This window comes from Camelus bactrianus, chromosome 35, assembly GCF_048773025.1.
Source record: "Camelus bactrianus isolate YW-2024 breed Bactrian camel chromosome 35, ASM4877302v1, whole genome shotgun sequence".
In the NCBI taxonomy this organism is placed as follows: Eukaryota; Metazoa; Chordata; class Mammalia; order Artiodactyla; family Camelidae; genus Camelus; species Camelus bactrianus.
The window spans coordinates 1535771-1558146 of NC_133573.1; the positions used below are offsets into that span (position 1 = coordinate 1535771).

Below are 22376 nucleotides of genomic sequence, written 5' to 3' on the forward strand. Positions count from 1 at the left end.
TTCCTGATGTCGTTACATAGTTTCTCTTTGTTCTCCTATAGCTCTCTGAGCGTCTTCAGAGGAATTGTTTTGCATTCTTTATTGGGCAGTTCCTGTCCCTTCATGTCTTGGGGGCCAGTTACTGGAGGTGGAGTTATGTCTCCCTGATTCCTTATGAGCCGTGTGTCCTTTTGTAGACACCTGAACGTTGGAAGAAGCAGTCATCTCTTGCAGACTTTACGGAATGACTTCAGTAAGGAAGGATTTTCAGCCACGGAGGGGGGAGGGGAATGCCAAGTATGCCACGAGCCCAGGTGTCGTGGTGTAGGGGGGCAGGTGTGGGGACAGGAAGTGGACTGGGTCTCGGGGCACTGTGACTCGTCGGCTCAGGCTGTTGCAGTCCACAGTGCGGACAGCTGGGTGGTCCTTTGTGAATGCTGCAGGAGTCTTCAGAAGCTGCAAGGCTGATGGGGTCCTCAGCATTGTCTTCAGGTGGGGCAGCAAGGCCCCGGGCAGGCAGTGGTAGTGGCCTGCGCTGGTGGTACACATGTGCTTGGCTCTGGGCCAGCTGCAGGTGCCTGGGTAGTGACAGTGGCCAGTTGCAAACACACACATAGTGGTGGGGCCCAGGACAGGAAGCAAGGGTGGGGCTAACTGTGGGCACATCTTCAGCTCAGAAGCCCTGGCTGTCAGTGTGCATCACTGTGGCTTCTGGGTCTCTTGCTGCTGGAACACGGCAGTGGAGCTGGTGACAGGCCAGGGGCATGCTGGGGCATGGTTGGAGGGGCTAGGTGCAGGTGGGGTGAGGGCAGTGGTGCATGTCAGAGATAGAAGATGGCCTGATCTCGGCCCACAAGCAGCTGTGGGGAACCTGCCGTGGGCGTGCTCTCCTGTGGCTGCACTGTCTCCCTGTGGGTGTGCAGATGGCAGTGGAGGGTGCTGACGATCAGGGCTGGGAGAGCACGGATGTACAGCTGGAGGTGCTGGACCTGGGTGTGTGCGTGGTGGTGAGTCTGAGCCCCAGAGGTCTAGGCTGGTGTCTCAGCCACGGAGGCTTCTGCTGGCTGCTGGGGTGGTTCCTGGGCTCCCGTGACGGTGGTGGTTGGGGCAGGAAATGGGGAGGGCCTCAGGCAGCTGGCATCAGTGAGTGCCAGGGGTGAAGCTGGTGAAAACTGCAGGTTGTCCGCGGGGGCTGTGCTCGCCATCAGTGGTAAAAGCTGCTGGGCTCCTGAGCGGAGCGGGCTGGGGGCTGTGGTGACTCAAGCTCCGTGGCTGATACGGGTAGCCCTGCTTTCCCACCTTGTTCCTAGCCGCCTGTGTGGCTCATCTCTGGGTGGGGTGAGATCCAGGCAGATCCTCTGTGCCGTGTCAGGAAAGGTCAGTTAAGTTGTCGCTCACCGCCCTCTTCCTTCTCTCTTTCTAGCTGGGCAGTTGCACTGAGCCATGCTGGCTTGGGGGTGGGGTGGCGCAGACATAGTGAAGCGGTTCTTTTCATTTTTGTGCAGTTATTCTCAGGTTTTTCATCCCAGTGTGTTGCTGAAGTTTTTAAAGTGGACTCCAGAGCTGTCCCAGGCAGCTGTTCTGTGGACAGCTGTTTAATTGCTGGTCTTTGTTGGGGAACAGAGGCTAGGGTCTCTTACTTAGCTGTTTTGGTGATGTCCTTAGATTCTTGGGTACAAGAGTTTTCATATCAGTTTTGTTTGTAATAGTCCTCAAAGTGAAGAGTAGAGTGGGGACATAGATTGTGGTCTAGTCATATAGGGGACAAGCATGTCATAATGAAAATGTCTGCAGTCCAGCCGCTGCTGACACCATTTGTCTTCCAGAGATACTGGTGACTGAATGAAGTCCTAATATATGGAGCATTTTCATTTATAATAAGTTAAAAGCTAGGAAACTTAACTGTTTATTAAGGATATTAATAAAGGTAGAAAAGATATAAAGGTGAGAAGAAAAAAACAGGGTAGTCTGCACCTGTAGGGCGAAGTAAAGGGCTATGAATGGGCAGGCTGCGTAGAGAGGCCCTTAGGATCTGGGCAGACCCTGGAGGCCAGGAGCCGACCTCGAGTGCTGGTTGTGTGGATGTTTGTGACTGTTCATTAAACTATAAATGTATTTTTATATATCCCTCAGTAAGTATGATATAGCTCATGATTATAAAATAAAGAAGAATATTAGGGAATTTGTTTATATTGGGACTTTTAAAGAATGAAACAAAGCCTAGAAAGTATAAAAGTAAAAAATGAGTAGATTTGGCTAAGTTCAAAAATTCTGTACATTAGAAATGTCAGTAAGCAATAGCAGGCTATTAATTGTTTTTTTTTTTTAACATTTTTTATTGATTTATAATCATTTTACAATGTTGTGTCAAATTCCAGTGTAGAGCACAATTTTTCAGTTATACATGAACATATACGTATTCACTGTCACACTTGTATCTCTGTGAGCTACGACAAGATCTTGTGTATATTTCCCTGTGCTACACAGTATAATCTTATCTGTTCTACGTTTTGAACTCCCAGTCTGTCCCTTCCCACCTCCCGCTCCCTTGGCAACCACAAGTTTGTATTCTATGTCTATGTGTATATTTCTGTTTTGTATTTATGTTTTGTTTGTTTGTTTTTAATTTTAGATTCCACATATGAGTGATCTCATATGGTATTTGTCTTTCTCCTTCTGGCTTACTTCACTTAGAATGACATTCTCCAGGAGCATCCATGTTGCTGCAAATGGCGTTATGTTGTTGATTTTTATGGCTGAGTAGTATTCCATTGTATAACTATACCACTTCTTCTTTATCCAGTCATCTGTTGATGGACATTTAGGCTGTTTCCATGTTTTGGCTATTGTAAATAGTGCTGCTATGAACATTGGGGTGCAGGTGTCATCCTGAAGTAGGGTTCCTTCTGGATATAAGCCCAGGAGTGGGATTCCTGGGTCATATGGTAAGTCTATTCGTAGTCTTTTCAGGGATCTCCATACTGTTTTCCACAGTGACTGCACAAAACTGCATTCCTACCAGCAGTGTAGGAGGGTTCCCTTTCCTCCACAGCCTCTCCAGCATTTTAGCAGACTATTAATTGTGTTAACACACAACATGCTAGTATTAATTGGTGCCTACAAATGAATAATAAAAAGGCAGACAACTCAGGAGAAAGAAAAATGGACAAACATGTGAAGAAGCATTTTACAGAGGAAGAAATAAAATGTCTAAAAACAGATGAAATGATGCTTGACCAAATTGTTGTCAGGGAAATGCAAAGTAAAGTAACAAGGAAGAGTATTTTACTTACGAGAGGTATTGAAGTCAGACATTAACAACAATTGGCGTTGGTGACATGTGGAAAAAAAGGACTCTGTCATACTTTGTGGGTTGAAATGAAAATTGTCCACATGTGTTTGGAGTTCACTCTGGTATTATGTACCAAAAATGGAAGAAAGTTATTGGAAACATTCAACAACTTTGTTTTTAGTAATTTGCCTTTACAGAGGTACTGGCATGAGTGTGTAAGTGATTTTAATGACCATATAGTATTTAATTTTATGGTTATGCCATAATTTATTTATTATTCTTCTGATGTTCATATAGATAATTTCTATATTTCTGTTTCCAGCAACAGTACTGCTGGTAGCAAAGTTGTAAGAGTGAAAACAGAAAGCAACATGGATTTTTAGGACTGGCTAAATGAATGACAGAACCTTACAGCAATGGAATGCTGTGTAGCTTTAAAAAAATAAGATAACTTTATATAAAATGCTTAGAAGCATTTTCCTTGATATTTAAAGCGATAAAGCAGGATAAGAGCACGTGAGGTACGTTTTATCCCATTTCTGTAATCCCTCTGTGTAACGTGCACCCTAGATGCTGACTGTCTCTTAGGTTTCTTTCCAAGAGGAAAAAGTCCATTGGTAAATAACACACAGTCATTACTAATAATTTTTATTAACTTATTAATAAAATACCGAAGCTTTTATAATAGAGAAAAGAGGTCCTGCTCCGTCCACAGAATACAGGAAACAGCTCAATCTCCTCTTACCATTCTGGCTGTTTCAGAATGATTCTGTAAGCCACCTGGTTAACCTGAGGTGCTCAGGAAAGGGCCTTTAATGGAACAGTTCAATGGGTTCTCTGGTCTCTTTTCTTCTGTTTTAAAATTATTCACAGTGAGAACTTGAGGAAGAGCAGCTGGACGGTCCCCCACGCTGTTGGACCTGGTACTGGAAGAGGGACGCTCCCACCTGTACATCTTGAGCTGCTGAGTTGAAGTTCCTGAGCTAGTAGAGTTGTAGAAATGGGCTGCCAAACAGATTGCCACAGGCTGAGTGTATTAAATGACAGAAGTGTATTTCTCACAATTCTGGAGGCTAAGTTCAAATCAGGGTTCTAGCACGGTCATGTCCTGGGAGAGCCTTCCTCCTGGTTTGCAGGTGGCCATCTTCCTGCCATGTCCTCGGACGATGGAGAGAGAGCAGAGGAAAGAAAGCAGGTGCTCTCATAGAGTCTGGTGTGGCTCCATCCTCAGGGCTTAATTACCTCTCAGAGACCCACTTTCAAGTATCATTGCGTCGGAGGGTAGGGTTTTGATACATGCATTTTGAGGGAACATGAACATTCTGTCCATAGCAGGACCTTTTCTCCCTCCTGGGAACTGTGTTTTCAAATTCTGACAGCAGTAACAACTGATGTTCTTTGTAATCCTTTACCATATGCAGGGCATAATTTTAAATTATGTCCTATGCTATTATCAGATTAATTTTAAAATATTGTTTATTACACCATATCACTTTTTATGCAAGCATTTTTAACTACTCTCTTGCCTATAAGAGATTCTGGATTTGGTTCTTCTAAAGCTGGCTTCTCCCAGCATACTCTGAATATTTTAGGAGTATTGACCCTCTCAAAGCAGGGCCCCTGGTTTACTTAGTTTCTCAATACACTTGATTTATTTGGCCCCTTTGATACATGCTGCACACTTCTGCTATCTGCTCTTTATCTACTTCTCACATACAGCAGTCAGTTATATCAGCATTTGGGTGTAACTTCAGCCATTTGTGATACCTTTAAATGTTTTCCTTTTTTTTTTTTTAACAGTAGAAACTGGTAATTCAGTGATTAATCGGCTTAATGCCATGTTGAGAGTATTTGGAAGACAGGCAAATACATTACAGAGGTAAGCTTTTAAAATAATTAATTTTCCTGATTATAAAAATGAGTGCATATTTGTTTTTAAAAACTTGGAAGCATAAGAAAAAAAAACCTGTGTTAAAAAGCTTAGTGTTCTTAATTTTTATGTGTATAATTTTAAACCTTAAAATTATAATAATACAGAATGTGAAGTTGTATAAGCACAGTGGAAAACAGTATGATATATCCTCAAAAAATATAATCTAGCAATTCCATTTCTGGGCATATGCCCCCCAAAATGGAAATCAGGGTTTTGATGAGATACTTGTACAGCCGTGTTCACTGGAGCATTATTTATGATAGAAAAGAGCTAGAAGCACCCCCGGTGTCCAGTGGTGGATGAACGGATAAAGAAAATGTGATACATGCATGGAACGGAATATTCACTCATTCTTTAAAAAGAAAGAAATTCCGACACACGGTGCAACATGGATGAATCTTGAGGACATGGATGCTTGAGTACAATAAGCCAGTCACAAAGAGACAGAGTTGTATAATTTCACTTATGAGGCTTTCAGCATGGCCAGATTCAAAGGGACAGAAAGTAGAGTGATGATTGTCAGTGTCGTGGGGAATGAGGAGCAGGGAGTTATTTACTGGGTGTAGAGTTTCAGTTTTTTCCAATATGAAAAGAGCTCTGGAGACTGTACAACAATATGAATATACTTATGACTACTGAACTGAACACTTAAAATGCTTAATACGGTAAATTTTATGTTATTTGTACTTTACCACAATTTTTAAAAAGCAAAATTACAGTCATACAAAGAGTATAGTCTGTGTATATACTTTTCACTTAGGTATAATTCTTTGTAAACTCATATAATTCTTTTTTAAATAAATGTTTTAAATAAAGTAAAACATATCCAGAAAAGTTCACATCACAGCATTTTCAAAAATTTTCTTTGGATTCAACATTGAAAAATTGGGAAATTTTACATGATCAGATTTTCTCTAGTGATCAAGTTCGGTGGTCAAGACTTAATAGATGAGTGTACTAGATCAAGTGTGAAGAAAAGGATGTCCCGGGCAGCTGCTACAATTGGAGCTAGAGGACTCACGGCTTGCATTGTTGGGTGGCCAGGTACTTGGTATGTAATATTCAGGCTCTGTTTACTTTTTACCCACTTCTGTCTTACTGGAATCCTCCCTATCAAAAGGGTAAGGCCAGAACCTTCACAGTTTGTCAGATGAAAGCTTTTAACATGTTCCAGGAGCATTCTTAAAGTAGGAGGCTGGTTTCCACAAACATCCTTTCCCATTGGGACAGGGTATTAAAGCACTCTGTACTACTGGTTATTCTAACTGCTCGTCCTAGACTGTGGGTGCTAGTTAAAACTAGTCTTAGAATTCCTGGGCATAACAGAGCAGTGGGAAGGACTAGTTGACTGAAGGAGAGAATTTCCAGCTTGCGTTGTCTTATTCACAGAGTCAGCCTTGAACAACTGTCTGGTCAAAATATGCTTAGTATGTTTCTTTGCATGTTGAGAAGTATCTTGAAAGTGAGTGTGGGTACCCACAGTTCTTACAGGTGGCTCTTTGTTAGTTTCACTGTTGTTGAAAAAGCATGTCTCGCAGAATGAAGTCACAGAGCAGCTTTTTGCAGACTCCTTGTGCTTATTTATATTTGCTTATTTGGGCTTACTTCCCCTGCTCCTAGGTAAAGACTAGGACAGTACTGTGACTTCTCCGATCACTCTTAGATGATAAACTTAAATATCATCGTCATCAATATCCTGAATTGGAAAGTAAAATTCCCTGTCATATATTAAGTCAGTATTTTAACTTTCATTCAGAGTTAGGACTTCTCTTCCCTTCCCCTGCCCCAGTACCCCAGGTGGAGCCTGCTGGGGCATGAGGTTGGCTTTTCTCTTTCATTTCCTCCTTTCTCGCTAGTTGTAGTTTCTGTTGTCCATGTTTTTGGGAAAGCAGGGAAGAAAAGTTAAGGTATACAGGGAAGGTCTTCCTTGACTGTTACTGCCTGCCTTCTCCATAACATAACATCAACCAGTTTTCTGAGTGCCTCTCTAAGGCTTAAGGTAAGGGAAGTCATATCCACCCCTCCCTAAAGGGTTTGAATAGGGCTCAGGACACCACATGACCTTGAAAAGTTCTTTCTTCAATTATGGGATGAATTGGGAGTCCAACTAGAGATTGGACTGTAGGACAGTTTTTGAAGGCCTAGTGCCTCTTTGGTGAGCAGAGTGCTGAGATCTGGTGACTGGTCTTGGGAATGAAGTTGTCAGCATTGGTGAGAATATGACCCATCACCAGAATCATGTGTGGTCCTGATGGGAAAGCAGGCCAAGTAAGAAATCTATCATGGCGCTTTTCCTGAGGAGGCGGAAGGGTCAGAAGTAAGGGTAAAAAGCTGTCTTGGTTTTCAGACTGTCTTTAGCCCAGGTCCGTGTGTCACAGGTAGTTACGTTATGTCAGAGGTGGAGTCATCATAATTCCAATGTGGCAAATTCAAAGTCTTCAATGAATTTCAGTGGCCAGTTTGGGCACTAGCAAGGCAAAGGCATCCATATGGCCAAAAAAATAATGACGGCTTGCTTCACTGCATCCAAAAAATTAAATTTAATGTTTATTACAGACATAAATGTAAGAAAACAAAATCGTAAACATAGGGAAGGCATCCTACTCTATCAAAATTAAAAACATCTTCAAAAATGAATCAAAGTCAGAAGATAAGCAGTGGACTGGGAGAAAATGTGTGCAGGTACAATAGAAGGAATGAGAATAAGAATGTATAATTCCACAAAAAGGGCAAGTGACCCTGAGAACTAGGCAGAGTATGTACACACACTACACGTAACTTACTGACAAACTCCTAGAAAGATACAGAGTAAACAGATTCAAGAACTAGGAAATCTGAATGGAACTGTAACATGTTAAAAGATTTGATTGATAATTAAATATTTCCCAACAAGAAATGCTCAGGCTAGATGGCTTCACTGGTGAGTTCCATCAGATACAGATAGACAGATAGATAGATAGTTATAGTCAGTTTACAATGTTGTGTCAATTTCCAGTGTAGAACACAATTTTTCAGTTATACATGAACATACATAGATTCATTTTCACATTCTTTTTCACTGTGAGCTACCACAAGATCTTGTATTTATTTCCCTGTGCTATACAGTATAATCTTGTTTGTCTATTCTATATATGCCTGTCAGTACCTACAAATTTCAAACTCCCAGTCTGTCCTTTCCCACCCCCCTCCCCCTGGCAGCCACAAGTTTCTATTCTACGTCTATGAGTCTGTTTCTGTTTTGTATTTATGTTCATTTGTCTTTCTCTCTCTCTTCCTTCCTTCCTTTTTCTTTTCTCTTTCTCTTTCTTTTCTTTCTTTTTTCTTCCTTCCTTCCTTCCTTCCTTCCTTCCACATATGAGCAATCTCATGGTATTTTTCTTTCTTTTTCTGGCTTACTTCACTTAGAATGACATTCTCCACGGACATCCACGTCGCTGCAAATGGCACTATGTTGTCATTTTTATGGCTGAGTAGTATTCCATCATATAAATATACTACATCTTCTTTATCCAGTCATCTGTCAATGGACATTTAGGCTGTTTCTATCATATTTAAGGAGGAATTAGTACCATTGTTTCACACTCTTAAGAAATAGAAGAGTTTATAATTGAAAGGAAACATATGTCCACACAAACACTTGTACATAGATATTCATGGTAGCATTATTCATAATAGTCAAAAAGTGGAAACAGTCCAAATGTCCGTAAACTGATGAATGGATAAATAAAATGAGTATATCCATCCAATGGGATATAATTTGACAGTAAAAAGTAACAAAGTATTGACACATGCTACAACACGGATGAACCTGAAAAACATGCTAAGTGTAAGAAAACAGTCTAAAAATACCATGTATATTTCTATTTCTATGAAGTACTCAAAATGGGCAAATCTATAGCAAGAGAATGTAGACTAGTGGCTGCCAGGGCTGGGGCAGTGTTGGAAGAAATGTAGAGTTAGTCTGAAGGGCTACAGAGCTGCTTTTTGGGGTACTTAAAATGTGCTAAAATTAGATCATGACAATAGTTACTCAACTTCAGTGAATATATTAAAAGCCATTGAATTGTATACTTTGAGTGAATTTTGTGATATATTAATTGTATCTCAATAAAGCTATTAAAATTCTGATTATAATAAATAAAACATTCATTAGTGAGAACAATACAGTCCGTCCACACTGGAACAGTTGTCAGCAAACTGCAGTCCATGAATCACATCTAGCTGACAGCTTGTTTTGGTAAAGTTTTATTAGAGCACAGCCACGCCCATTCATTTACCCACCATCTGTCGCTGCTTTTGCAGAGCTGGTTAGTGGTGACAGACATCTTCTAACCTGTAAAGTCTAAAATATTTACTATCTGGTTCTTTACAGAAAAAGTTTGCTAAATCCTGCTATAGAATAAGAAGTGGTATTTAAAAGGAGTGAGGTAGATCTGTGTTTACCAGTATAAATAGATTTAGGAAATTGTTTTAAGTGAAAAAAAGTTGAGAACAAATATACAGTGACATCATTTATGTGGAAAAGAAAGCAATACAGACATCCAGCCCACTAACAGAAATTATAGAATCAAATAGGCACATGAACTGGAATCTAAATCCATGGAACAAGTTGTGGAAAGATGCACAGCAAACTAACACTATCCTTGGGGTGGCCACTGAAGTTTTGGAATGCCAGTCAAGGTTAGCCTCTGACCTTGTTTGTATTATTTTAAGTTTTTTCTTTTTTTTCCAAAGAAATTATAACTATATTATATAAATGAAAATATAAATGTAGAATTATACACTCTAGATGTTTTTGGTTTGTTTTTCAGAGCTATGAATGATAAAGCTTTGTTGGAGGCTGTAAGTATAGCACTCTCAGTTTGAAATTGTACTTGGTCCTTAAAGAATCTGAAAATATCTGTGTACACATATGCATACACCTGAAACTAACACTGTAAATCAACTACACATCAGTTAAAAAAGAAAAACAAAAACCAAAAACTAAACGTACTCTTACCATATGGAATGTATTCTTAATCATATGGAAAAAAAATTGTCCTTTGTCCTTGATGTTGTCAACATATTCTAAAAATTGTCAGGATACATAATCTTACATAAAGATCTAATGCCTGCTCAGTTTATTCAAGACATTTTTTGCATATGTGAGCTGGAAAAGTTTTGTCTGTTCTTTTAATCTTAATATGCTTTATTATCAGTCAGAAGCACTTCAATTATACCAAAGTTTATTACTTTTATGAATTATTGAAGACTTTCCAACTTTAATAGTTAAGTACCCTAATAACTTCTCTGTATTGAGATACTTGCTTTTCATAATTAACGAAATTAGGATATTTGCTTGTAGAAAAACACGGAGATTCAAAATGATCTTCAAGTGTTGTCAGAGGAGAAATCGCTGTTGGAAAATGAACTACAGAAGTTGAAGAGTACAAAGGTTAGTTACCTTCTTGTCTGAAAATGGTGTACATACCAGTACTGATAATTGGTAGCAGCTGTGCTTTAAAAAAAATCATAAATATCAATATTCTAAATTACCGTACCAGCTATCAAAACCAAAAGGATGCTGTGAAAAAGAGACATAAAATTGAAACATTCTGAATGATGTTTCTAGGCCAAATATTTAACTTTATTAAAATATCAATAAATGAGGTTTGCAAATATGTTTTAAACGCATTTTGTTGCATTGTTTGCAACTATGTAATGTGTGTGTCCCAGTTCACTCTTACCACATAGAGTGAATAGAAATACCAAGGATAAAATTTGTTTCCCTTTTCCTTTCTTCTTTTCCATTTTTATATAGCTTATAAATTTCACACTATACAAGGTCAAATGGATTAGAAGCAAATTTTTATTAACTACCTAAAAATATAAGATGTATGTTTTAACACAAAACCAACATAGAATGAAAAAAATACCTTGACCACTGGTGTTAGTTACTTGGTATTTCTTCTTTACTAGGGGAGAAAGGAAAACTAGTGCCAGGTTTTATACCTGTTCGGTCAGAGAAGCAGTGGTCCTGCGTCAGCATCATATACAAGATCAGGGCTGTCACGTATGTTCAGTTGAGAATAGCTCCGTTTAGGTATAGTTCCACGTTGGAACAGAAAATAAACAAATTAAAAATAAAGGAGTAAATTGTCATATTAAGTAATTGAGTCGTCTGGCCAAGTGCAAGAATTTAGCAGTAGTTAATCATACACTGTTAGGTCCACATTCAGAAATCCTTGGAGCTTCTTTCGTGACTTGAAGATGCTGCAGCAGCTTCTAGTTTTGCTTCCTTGTATTGTTTCTTTGGGTTTCGTATGTTGAAACCTAAAGAAGTGTACCAGGGTGAATGGTAAATGTGGAAGGAGCCTTTCTGCACGTGTGGGAGCAGTGTTGCATCCACACAAGGGTGGTGACCAGGAGATAAGAGAGGCAGCCTGTTTTCGGAGAAGGGGACGGTAGGCAGAGGGCAGCGGCTGCAGGGCTATGTCAGGCTCAGGATTTCTAGTAACAGCTGCATTAGTTTTCTTCCAAAGAGGCCTACTTTCCTAACTCGATCCTCTCTTAATAATTTTATTTTTGTAGACAATCTATTTTAATAATCCAAAGCCATGTTTGGTTCTCATCCTTGTTGCCAAATGTTAGGCAGTAAGTTTCCTGTTTGTCAGTTAGGGGTTTTATTCTCTTTTGTGTAAGCAGAAGAAACTGACCCTCTCTAAAGCAAGAAATGTGCTGGATGGCTCTTAGGGCATCTGAAAGGATTGAATAAGAATTGAACAATGTGCTTGGTGAAAGAGAGAGCCAGGACAACTCTTAAGAGTTACAGAAACAGACACTCCTGGACAGCCACCACTTCTGTCCTGTCAGGGAATTTCTGGAGGGAACTTAGCGATATTTTCCTCCCTTTGGGTGCTGGCTCTGGAATTACTCGGCTCCAGCGGCTTCTCTTCCATGCTGTCAGTTCTTAGATGACTGGATCTTAGTGGCCTTGCTTGGGTCAGATGTCACCAAGACGATTTGAGATAAAGGAGGTGAGAACCCTTCTAAATGTGGTGCTGTTTCTCAACAGAAGGGTGGACGGACACTGGGCACAATTACTTGGTGTCCATTGTACTTGGTGATGTCTCTCTAATTACTGTTGTATCCGTTTACTCACTCCAGGTGTCAGTGTTTACCATAAAGGCAAGACAAGTACTCTAGGTTTGCAGGCGTGAAGTCTGTGTTGCAGCTACCCAGGCCGGCTTCTGTGGTTTGGAAATAGCCACAGGCAAAGCGTAAATGAAGGAGCATGACTGCGTTGCAGTAGAACTTCATTTACAAGAACAGGCAGCAGGGCAGATTTGGACTGCAGTTTACTGACTCCTCCTTTGTTCCATCTCTGCTCTTACCTGGCTTTCTCCTGAAGCTCCCTCAGTAGGACTGCCTAGATGTGTACAGTTTGGTGTGCTGTTGCTGGAAAATGTCACTGTGGAATAAGATTTCTGCTCTTTCTGTTCTGTTCTTTTGACCTGGTTTATTCCTACACCAATGCCAGAGATTTTTAATGATTATATGTTTGGAGTGAGTCCTCATATTTTGTAGGGCAAGTCAACACACCTTGTTATTTATAAAAATTTGTTTTTGCCCTTTGCATTTTCATGTAAATTCCAGAATTAGCTTGTCCAAATCTGCAATTACATTGAACCTGTACATCAAATCTGAGAGCTTTACATCTGGGATATCAGGATACATCTTTTTGTTTATAAACATTAAACATCTCAGTTTTGGAGGCTTTTAAAAATTCTTACAATAAATACGATTTTCTTCATAAACCTCTTACTCATTTTTGTTACTTATGTTAATCTTAGGTGCTTCGTATTTTTATGCAATTTTAATTTGTATCTTTTAAAATATTTTAAAGCTATTGCTAGAGAAGTGTAACAAATTTTTGTTTATTGGATTTTGCATCTACAAACCTAGCTACCCAATCATAATGTCTTGCATAATCAAAGTGTCTGTACCTAATGATAGCCTGAATTTTCATGCTTTCCAGTTTGTAATACTTTGTTTCTTTTTCTTGTCTTGTTACACCGGCAAAGACCTCTTAAATGATACTGAATAGACATGATGAGAGTGGACATTTTTTATTCATTGCTGATTTTGAAGGGAATGTTTTCTTGTTTCTTGTGATCAGTCAGCCCGCCTTTCTCCCCACCTCAATACCATTTATCAGGTTAAAGGACTTTTTCTCTTTTCATAATATGCTAACTTTTTTTTTCATCCTTCATAAAGTTCTTCCAACCTCTGCCCACTGCCCAGTTTCAGAGCCACTTCCACAGTTTTAGTTATGTGTTGCAACAGCACCCCACTTCCAGGTGGCAACATCTGTATTACTTTTTACTTTGCTGCTCAGTGGGTTGCTTTAGGGTTTACAGTCTTGTTTGTAAGCTATTGTACTCCCTATTCAAGTGTTATTGAATCACTTCATGGTTAGGAACCTTGAAACGTGCTTTCCTTGGTCCCTTTCCAGCCTTTGTGCTCTTGTTGTCATACATTTTACTACGTACAACATAAACTGCACAACACATTGTTTGTGTTTTACTGTAAAATACTAACTTTCAGTGAGATTTAAATAACAAGAAAGCAGTCTTTGTATTTTCCAACCTAATTACCATCTGTGGTGGTGTTCTTTCATTTGTGTATTTATTTCCATCTGGTGTCATTTTTCTTCTGCTTAAGGGGTTCCATATCATTTTTGTTGTGCAGTTATGCTGCTCGTGTATTCTTTCAACTCTTTGATATCTGGACCAAAAAACAATATTTTTTTTACTTTCTGTTTTGAAGGATATTTTTTCTGGACAGAGAATTCTAGGTTGACCTTGTTTCCCTTCCAGTGCTGTAAAGATACCCTTTGCCTTCTGGCTTGCGTGGTTTCTGACAGGTCTGCTGTCTTCCTTATTCTTGTATATAATCTGTTTTCCTCCACTGTTTTTAAGATTTTCTCTTTATGCTGCTTTTAAATAATTTGATTATGATGTGTCTTGGAGGTAGTTTTCCTTATATTGTTGTGGATTTGTGGATATGTAGTTTTCATCAAATTTGAAAAAAATTGCCATTACTTCTTCAAATATTTACTTTCCCCACTTCTCCTCTCCATCATGAACTCCAGTTAAAAGCATATTAATCCATTTGAAGTTGTCCCACAGCTCTGATGATCTGTTCATTATTGTTTTAGTCTTTTTTTCCCCTTTCATTACTTTAGTATTTTTTGATTGTCAATATATTAGATTTTATTAAATAGAAAATATATCCCAAAACTCATTTTAAACTAGAAAATTATTTTTGGACCTTAATAATTCTCATTAAAATGTATTATTATACTATTTTCTTTGTCTTATGAGAAATTGTTACATTTAGTGTTTAACTCGTGAGAAGTCTATACAGTGAATTTGGTATCTAATGGAAGTTGTAGTCTGAAACAGGAAATAACCTCTCAGTACCTTAATAGGTCTCTAATGTTAAGCTCATCTAATTTTTTCAATAATTATGAAATTTTTCTACATTTTCTTGTATAAAATAATCCATTAGTACATAGTAGTTCAAGAATACTTTGAAACATGTGGTCAGTTCTCTACATTTGTTTTGAAATGCAGATTTGTTCCAACATGATTCAACAGTTTGAGCGTAATGTGGATTTTACATTTGCTTACACATAAGTTCATCTGCAAAGAGTACTAGGTGAAGGTGGAAAGCAGCTTGCACAAGCTACCCTGGTTTGCCATGGTTATAGTGCACCACACCAGTCCCAGTGTGGTGTTACAGCTTTGCATCCAGTTTCAGATAACCCCCTTCCCGTGCTGTGTAGTAACTCACAAGTTGGAGACTGATGCTCACTTCCACAAACAAGCTTTATGTCTTTTTCAAGATAAAGAGCTACGTTTCTCATAGTATATATACTTTTAATCATTTAACTGTGTAAAACTGGATTAATGTTCTTGTTAGGTTTCTGGTTTTTTCTGATGCATCATTGATAGTGTTTTGCATTCCGTGCACCTATCCCCATTTTCCTCAAATATCCTGCAGTTTTTATCACGTGATTTTTCATGATAAGGTGGTTTTCAGGACAGCATATATCGTGTTATGGCGGAACTGGCTGTAATTTGTCAGATGATTGAATTGTTTTGATACATATTAGCTTATTTGCAGCTCATATTCAGTAAAGCACAATTGCAAACATTCTGGCTGTATTGTTAATTCTGTTTTGCTTCTGTTCAGATAATTTCCCTCGAAACAGTACGGTGAGTCTCAGAGTAAAATGGCAATCTTAGTACTATATATTATCACATGTTTGCCTGTAATTCATTGTCTCCTTAACTGTTTTTTCTGGCTTACATAAACTTTCACAGAAAACAAAGGTTACAAGTGATCGAACAAAGAAAACTCTGAAAATGGAGAAGAAAAAAGAAAAAGAAAAATCTGAGGATTTGGAAGAGTAAGACATAAAGATCCTTGTTAACATTTTTCCTTGTAAATTTATATTTTCATTACATACAATTTGAGATCATATAAATGTAACTTATTAACAGGTGTCTACAAAAATATAACTTCAGCAAATATATAGTTTATAAGCAGGCTGAGATATGATTGGGGGAGAAGGCTGAGAAGGGAAGAACAGAGAACTAAAAATGAGTAGAATGAACCCAAGATACTCAGGAAGAGGTAAACAGAATTAAATCTGTAAATAATTTTAGGGGAAAAAGGATTTACAATGTTTACTTGATGGTTTAGTTAATGATTAGTAATTTGTATGTTAATCCCCCAGCCTAGGCTGTTCCTTTTTGATGTACTTCCTGATTGTCTTATTTTATTAAAAAGTACCTATTTTTATGTATGTGGATTATTGTAGGATAGCCTTATTAAATGAATATTTTCTTTAGTAACCAAACTTGCGCATTTTGAATTTGCTTGAAGAAGCTATGAATTCAGTCTTTATGGGATTGCTATGAATTCAGTCTTTATAGAATTCCACAAATTCTGGAAAGAAATTCATGAGACAAATGGTCTTGACATTTGTCTTAGAGAAAAACAGATGACTAGAGAAGAAAAAATGACCACTGTACTTGAAAATCCTTGCCCCATCTCACCTTTTTATATTTTAATCGTACCAATGAGAAGTTAGAGAAATGTTATTCAGTTGTTTATCATTTAACCTTTATGAATTTTATGGCTTTTAAAAATATGATTTTTTTCAATTGAAATACAGTTGATAAAAACATGAAATTCCTTATGAAAATTTTATTTTTTTTATATTGAAGTATCATTGATATATTGGTTACAGGCATATGACATAGTAATTCAGTATTTTTATACATTACAAAATGATCATCATGACTCTCTATCTGTCACCATAAAAGTTACTATGATATTGATGACTATCTGCCCTGTGCTGTGCATTACATCCCCATGACTTACTGATTTTATAACTGGAAGTTTCAAATTACTGCCCCTACACTGGGACTGAGAGCATGTGAGATTTTGCATGTGCACCTGAAGAGCAGAGTCTATGTTTCCTGCAGGCCCCCTGCTCTCCCATAGGCAAGCCGTGTTGGCCTTCAAAGCCAGATGTTCTTGGGGCTCTTCCAGTGTAGGACCCCCCCCCGGGGTCGGGAGCCTGATGTGAAGCTCAGATCCCTTGCTCCTTGGGAAGAGCCTCTGCAGTTGTCCTAGCATTTGTGGGTCACCTATCCAGGAGTGTGTCTTTCTGTGCAGTCCTTGCCCTCCCTGTCCATCTCATTAGGGTTACTTCTTTATGCGTCTACTTGTGGAAACTCTTTTCCAAGAGTCTTCACTTCATTCTCCTCAATAGTTGCTCTGTAGATAGGTGCAATCTTGGTGTGCCTGTGGGAGGAGGTGAGTTCAGGTCCTCCTACACCACCTTGGCCGCAGCTCTCAAAATTTCACTTTTTAAAAATGATTTAAGTACCTGACAAAGTTCATGCAGGTATCATGATATATTAAAAATATTTTTTTTTCAGGAAGAAGTCTGTAATAAGAGAGTCAAAAGTAAAAGAAGATACGCATCAAGTTCAGGTAGACTCTCTCTCTGCACATCAAAATCTGATTACTAAGGCTCTTATAATTATGTATGTGTGTATATATGTGTGTGTATATTTACATTATAGACAGATACATAGACAGCACTAGTGGGTGTATGCGGGCTAGTATGTGGATGTAGGATGTGTGTGTGTCTGTGTACTGAGTTTCTTCCTAAGATACTTCTTTCTTGTTGGTTGGCTTTTCTCAGCAGGTTTCAGGAAATCAGATGGTAAATCCAAACATCTTTAATGTCCAGGTTGTAAAAATCCCTACAGTTCACTCAGTTATGGGCAACATCTTGGAGGAAAGAACATCATGTAGGGTGGGAGTCAGAATGGACCTACTGGTGACAGTGGACAAGTCCCTTTAACCTACTTGAGCTTCATACTTTTCATCACTAAAGTGGGTAAAACAGTCTACCCGGTCTAACTTAAAAAATGTATGAGGTGCAAGAAACAAATACTAAAAATTTTTAGAAACTGTAAACTATATAGCCCACTCTTATGTGGTCCAATGAGAAGAATACAAGTAACCCTTTATTTCATCTGGGTTTTGGTAAACCTTCTTTTGCTACAAGATGGTTTCTTAACCATCAGCACATCATATGCTGTGTCATATGTCACTGGGTCACTCTTACCCAGTGAGTAGCTGTAAAGTGTCCCACAGGTATATACCTGTGTGATTCAAGAATCAGATAACATAAATTTGGGAAGAAAATGAGAGCACTGCTTGAGATATTGAATATGAAATGATCAGCTTTATGATGGTAGTTTTTTATTCCTGCATAACAAGTTATCACACACTTTGCAGCTTAAAACAACTTAAATCGTCTCACAGTTTGGGTGGGTTGGGAGTCTGAGTGTGGCTTAGCTCCGTCCTCTGCTCCAGGTCTGCCCACACTGCAGTCAAGGTGGTGGCTGAGGTCTGCTTTCTGCTCACTTGGGGGTCATCTTCCAAGCTCAGGTGGATGTGAGCTTCAGTTCCTTGCAGTTGTGGAACTGAGACACTCGGCCACGTGTCCTTCTCCATGAGCAGTTCACATTATAGCAGCTTGCTTCTTCTGTAAGGCCAGCAAAGAATCTCTCGTGTTTGCTAAGACAGAGCCTTATGTGATGTAGCATGCTCATGAGTATGACGCCTTATCACCTCAGCTGTATAGTTGATTGTTGAACAACTGGGGGTTAGGGGTACCAACCCCCCTCACAGTTGAAAATTTGTGTACTGCTGTCTCTGCCTCAGAAACGAAGGCATTGATAGATGACTCACTCACGGGCAGGAAGCTAAAGGAACTTAGATAAAATCACATCTCAGACCCTAGTTCTTTTGATTCTACAAATTGAGATCTCCAATCAAACACAAACTTTCCCCACGCTTAGTTAAACATCTGTAAAATGGAGGTACAGGTAGTATATTCATTGAAAAATATGCTTGTGTAAGTGGACCCATGCAAGCTCAAACCCATGTTCAAGGGTCAGCTGGATAATGCAGTTCAGTACAGGGGGTGCCATCTCGTCACTGTGCAGTGTTCTGGCGGCTGAAAGCGAGTCACAGGTGGTCGCGTCTGTACTCAGGGAGTGGACTATGCAGAGCGTAACTGTGGGGTGAGATCATGGAGCCATACCATACGGCTTATTTTATGTAGAATAGCATTTTGTGTATTTAAAAAATTTATTATAATCCCGTTATTAATGTCAGAAGTCTTTAAACTAGTGTCTTAGTTCATTTGGGCCATGTCTTACTCCGTGTGACTGCTTTCACAGTATCGGGGACTGGGTGGCTTAAACAATAGAAATTTACTTCTCACAGTTCTGGGGCTGGGTGTTTGGCATCATTGTGGGGCGAGGGCCCTCTTCTGGGCTTCACGCTGCTTTTTGCATCCTCACATGGCGGAAACGGCAAGGAGCCTGCTCAGGCCTCTCTTGCAGGGGGGCTGATCTCGCTCGTGCAGTCCCTGCCCTTGTGCCCTGATCACCTCCCGCAGGCTCTCCTTCCTGATGTGACCACAGGGGCATTAGGGTTTCAGCACAGGAGTTTAGGGGGAGGAACACGATGCTGAGACCACGACAGACTTCCGTGACAAAGCAGCACCGGCGAGCAGCTTCAGTGACACTCATTTCTCATGTCTCTGGGGCTGAGAAGTCCCAGGTCAGGGCACTGGCAGGTCTGGTGCTCAGTGGGTACCCGATTCCTGCTTCCTGGCTGGCCACCATCCTGCTGTACCTTCTATAGCAGAATGGCCGGGGAGCTCTCTGGAGTCTCTTTTATGAGGATTCTGACCCCATTCATGAAGATGCTACCCTCATGACCTGTTCAAGTCCCAAAGGCTCCACCTCCAAATACCATTACACTGGGGATTTGATTTCACTATATGAATTTTGGGAGGTACAGATATTCAGTCTATAGCAGGTCATGTCATTTAGATTATTTCTTCTGAATTTAAAGTGAGAATTTCCTGTATGAGGTATACTGTGGATTTAACGACAATTTTAAAGGAATTTATTTCCCTCCTTCAAATCTCCGTTATGAACTATCACTGATCTAGGCCACTTTACAGAGATCAGTGGAAGCTAAAATGTGACTTGCTTAGGGTTAGAGAACAAATGGGTAATGAAATCTGAACTGCAAACATGGTTCTTTGAATCCTGCTCAGCATTTGCAGTTGTGGTTGATCCTTGAACAACACGGGTTTGTACTGCGAGGGTCCACTTGCACGTGGACTTCTCTCAGTAAATACGTCCTATAGTGGTACACGGTCTGTGCTTGGTTGGATCTGGGGATGTGGAGTCATGTATACAAAGGGCTGAGTGTAAGATCTATGTGGGCTTTCCACGGGGTGGGTGCCTCTACCCCGACGTTGTTCAAGGGTCAACTGTTGCGAAAATGCGTTCAGTGTTGCTTCCTTAGGCAGGCATGGACACTAGAATCAGTTGATGTTGTTATCTGTCTGTCCAAGTAATTATAATGCTTATAAAATGTTTTAATAACTTACAAAATTTTGGCTTTTACATGATCTAGGGTTTTGTTTTTTTTTTTTGGTTTGTTTTGTTGTTTTTTTGTTTTTGGTTACTGATTAGTTGGGGTATAGATTGGATTTTGCAATCAGAGAGAACAGAGTTTTTGTAATAATTCAACTCACTCATAACCAGACTAATTATAAGTTAATTGTATTTATTCTTTGTTTTGTTAATGTGGTATGTTGCATTGATTGATTTCTGGATGTTAAACCATTCTTGCGTGTCTGTTCAGAATCCCACCGGTTCACGTAAAGTACTTTGAGTTTTAACTCTTTCAGGTTGTTCATCTCTGTTTTACTGAGGTCTTTTTCTGGGGATTTGCCTTGGTCTTTGGTGCTGAACATACATTCCTCTGTCTCTTTATTTTGCCTGTTGCTCTGCGTTTGTATCTATCAGGTGAAATGACTACCTCCTGCAGTCCTGAAGGAGTGATCTTGTGTAGGAGCTGTTCTGTGTGGCCTAGAAGCACAACCTTCCAGGGCCACGAGAGTCAGGCTCTTCACGGGCATCTCTCATGTGGACTGTGTGCGTACACCAGCTGTGACGGGGCCAAGGCTGGTGTGCAGAGGGGGCTGGGGTTGAGTCACTTGTCCGTCCTGGTTGTGGCTCAATCTCTGTGTGGGGCGAGTGTGGCCTGGGGCGCTTGCCTGGCCCAGCTGTGCCAGTTGGCTACATGGAGAGGGAGGGCTCAGAACGCTTGGCTGCCAGGCTCTGTGCGGGCGCTGCCGGATTAGCCCTTGAAATGCCCGTGTTACTGAGTGTTCCAAGAAGGGAAGTCTCGTTTAACACCCAGTTTCAGGTTGGTTTAATGCCAGGCCCGCAGGTCGCAGCTTGTAAAATACGGAGACACACACCATGCGGTGGAGTCACAGTGGTAATCCCAGCTGTCCTCCAGCCCCCGAGGTCTGCAGATGTCCTCTGGGCGCCACCTGGACAGAGCAGGGCTCCTGGTAAGTGCATAAACTCCTTCCTGGGGAGTCTTGTCCAACTGCAGTGAGGCCAGGGGAACGCAGGCACAGCCTCCCTGATTCCATTCCCTGGGAGTGTGTCCGTGGCCTCTAGAAGTGTGGGAGGTCTGAAGCCGGTCCCACAGGTGTAGATCCAGGCTGAGTAAATAGGCCTTTTTCAGCTAAGAGGTTTGTGTTTTGGTCAGATATCCCTGCAGTGCCCTGAGGGTGGTGGCCTGCCAAGGACTTTCCTTCCAGCTGTTACAGTCCCACGGAGCGGACGAACCCCAGCCCCTCCAGGGGCGTCCCTTGTGTGGGGTGAGCACCCCCCTGACTGACCAGGTGGCTGGGGAGTGTGGGAGCGGGGCGCTCTGGCTCCGGGAAGGTAGCGGGAGGGTGAGCTCGCAGAGCCGTGCGGCCAGAGAGCCCCTTAGGCCAGGCTGCCCCGGCGGTCACTTGGGGCCGGCCGGCAGAGGGGGGTTGCCCTGCCGGCTCGTGCTCACCGCCCAGCCTGCAGGTGTGGGGGGGGGGGGGCGGTTGTCACCCGCTGGCAGACTAGGTAGGGCGCAGGGGAATGCTGTTGCCGTCTGCTCCTGCCCACCCTCGCCGGGGTCGGGACGCTCCGGCTGCAACAGTGCGGTAGGGGTGCTGCTGGCTGGCGCACCCCCGCACCCGAGCCCTGCGGCCTGCCTGGGGCCAAGTGGGGAGGGCAGAGTGCTGCCTGCCTGTGCTTCTGCTTCCTGGGCAGCATTCCTGCTGTCCACCACCCCTCCAGCTAATGCTTTTAGGTTTGAAAATGACCCCCTTTCACATAGAGTCTTGGCAGTTTTCAAACTGCTGTTATTTCCCTGGGTCTCCAGGTGAGTGAGACCACAGGTGAGCCCTGTAACAGAGGGCCTCATTTCTATAGCATTTGGTACCCCTGGCTTTCTGAGCCAGACATCTCAGGGTTCCTCTCTCTGGTGTAGATCCCAGGCACCGGGGGCCTGATGTGGGCACCAGTGCTTTGCTCCTCTGGGAAGAGCATCTGTCTGCTGAGGTTCCTCTCTGTTGTGTGCTGTTAGGCTGGGGTGGGGTTTTTGGCAGCAGTATTTCTCCACCTCTCCTGCCTCTCTCCATGTAGTCCTTTTTCTTTGTTGTGGAGTGTGTGT

At 41.0% G+C, this 22376-nt stretch overlaps 1 protein-coding gene across 1 annotated transcript in view; it reads left to right on the plus strand.

The window, feature by feature from the left end:
* Positions 1–22376, plus strand: part of CCDC7 (coiled-coil domain containing 7) — a 196693-nt gene that overhangs the window by 53485 nt on the left and 120832 nt on the right. Inside the window, exons 9-13 of the mRNA XM_074357988.1 lie at positions 5075–5150; positions 6249–6255; positions 10549–10638; positions 15575–15660; positions 17204–17258. Of these exons, the coding sequence (XP_074214089.1) occupies positions 5075–5150; positions 6249–6255; positions 10549–10638; positions 15575–15660; positions 17204–17258 (314 nt within the window). The remainder of the gene's footprint in view (positions 1–5074; positions 5151–6248; positions 6256–10548; positions 10639–15574; positions 15661–17203; positions 17259–22376) is intronic.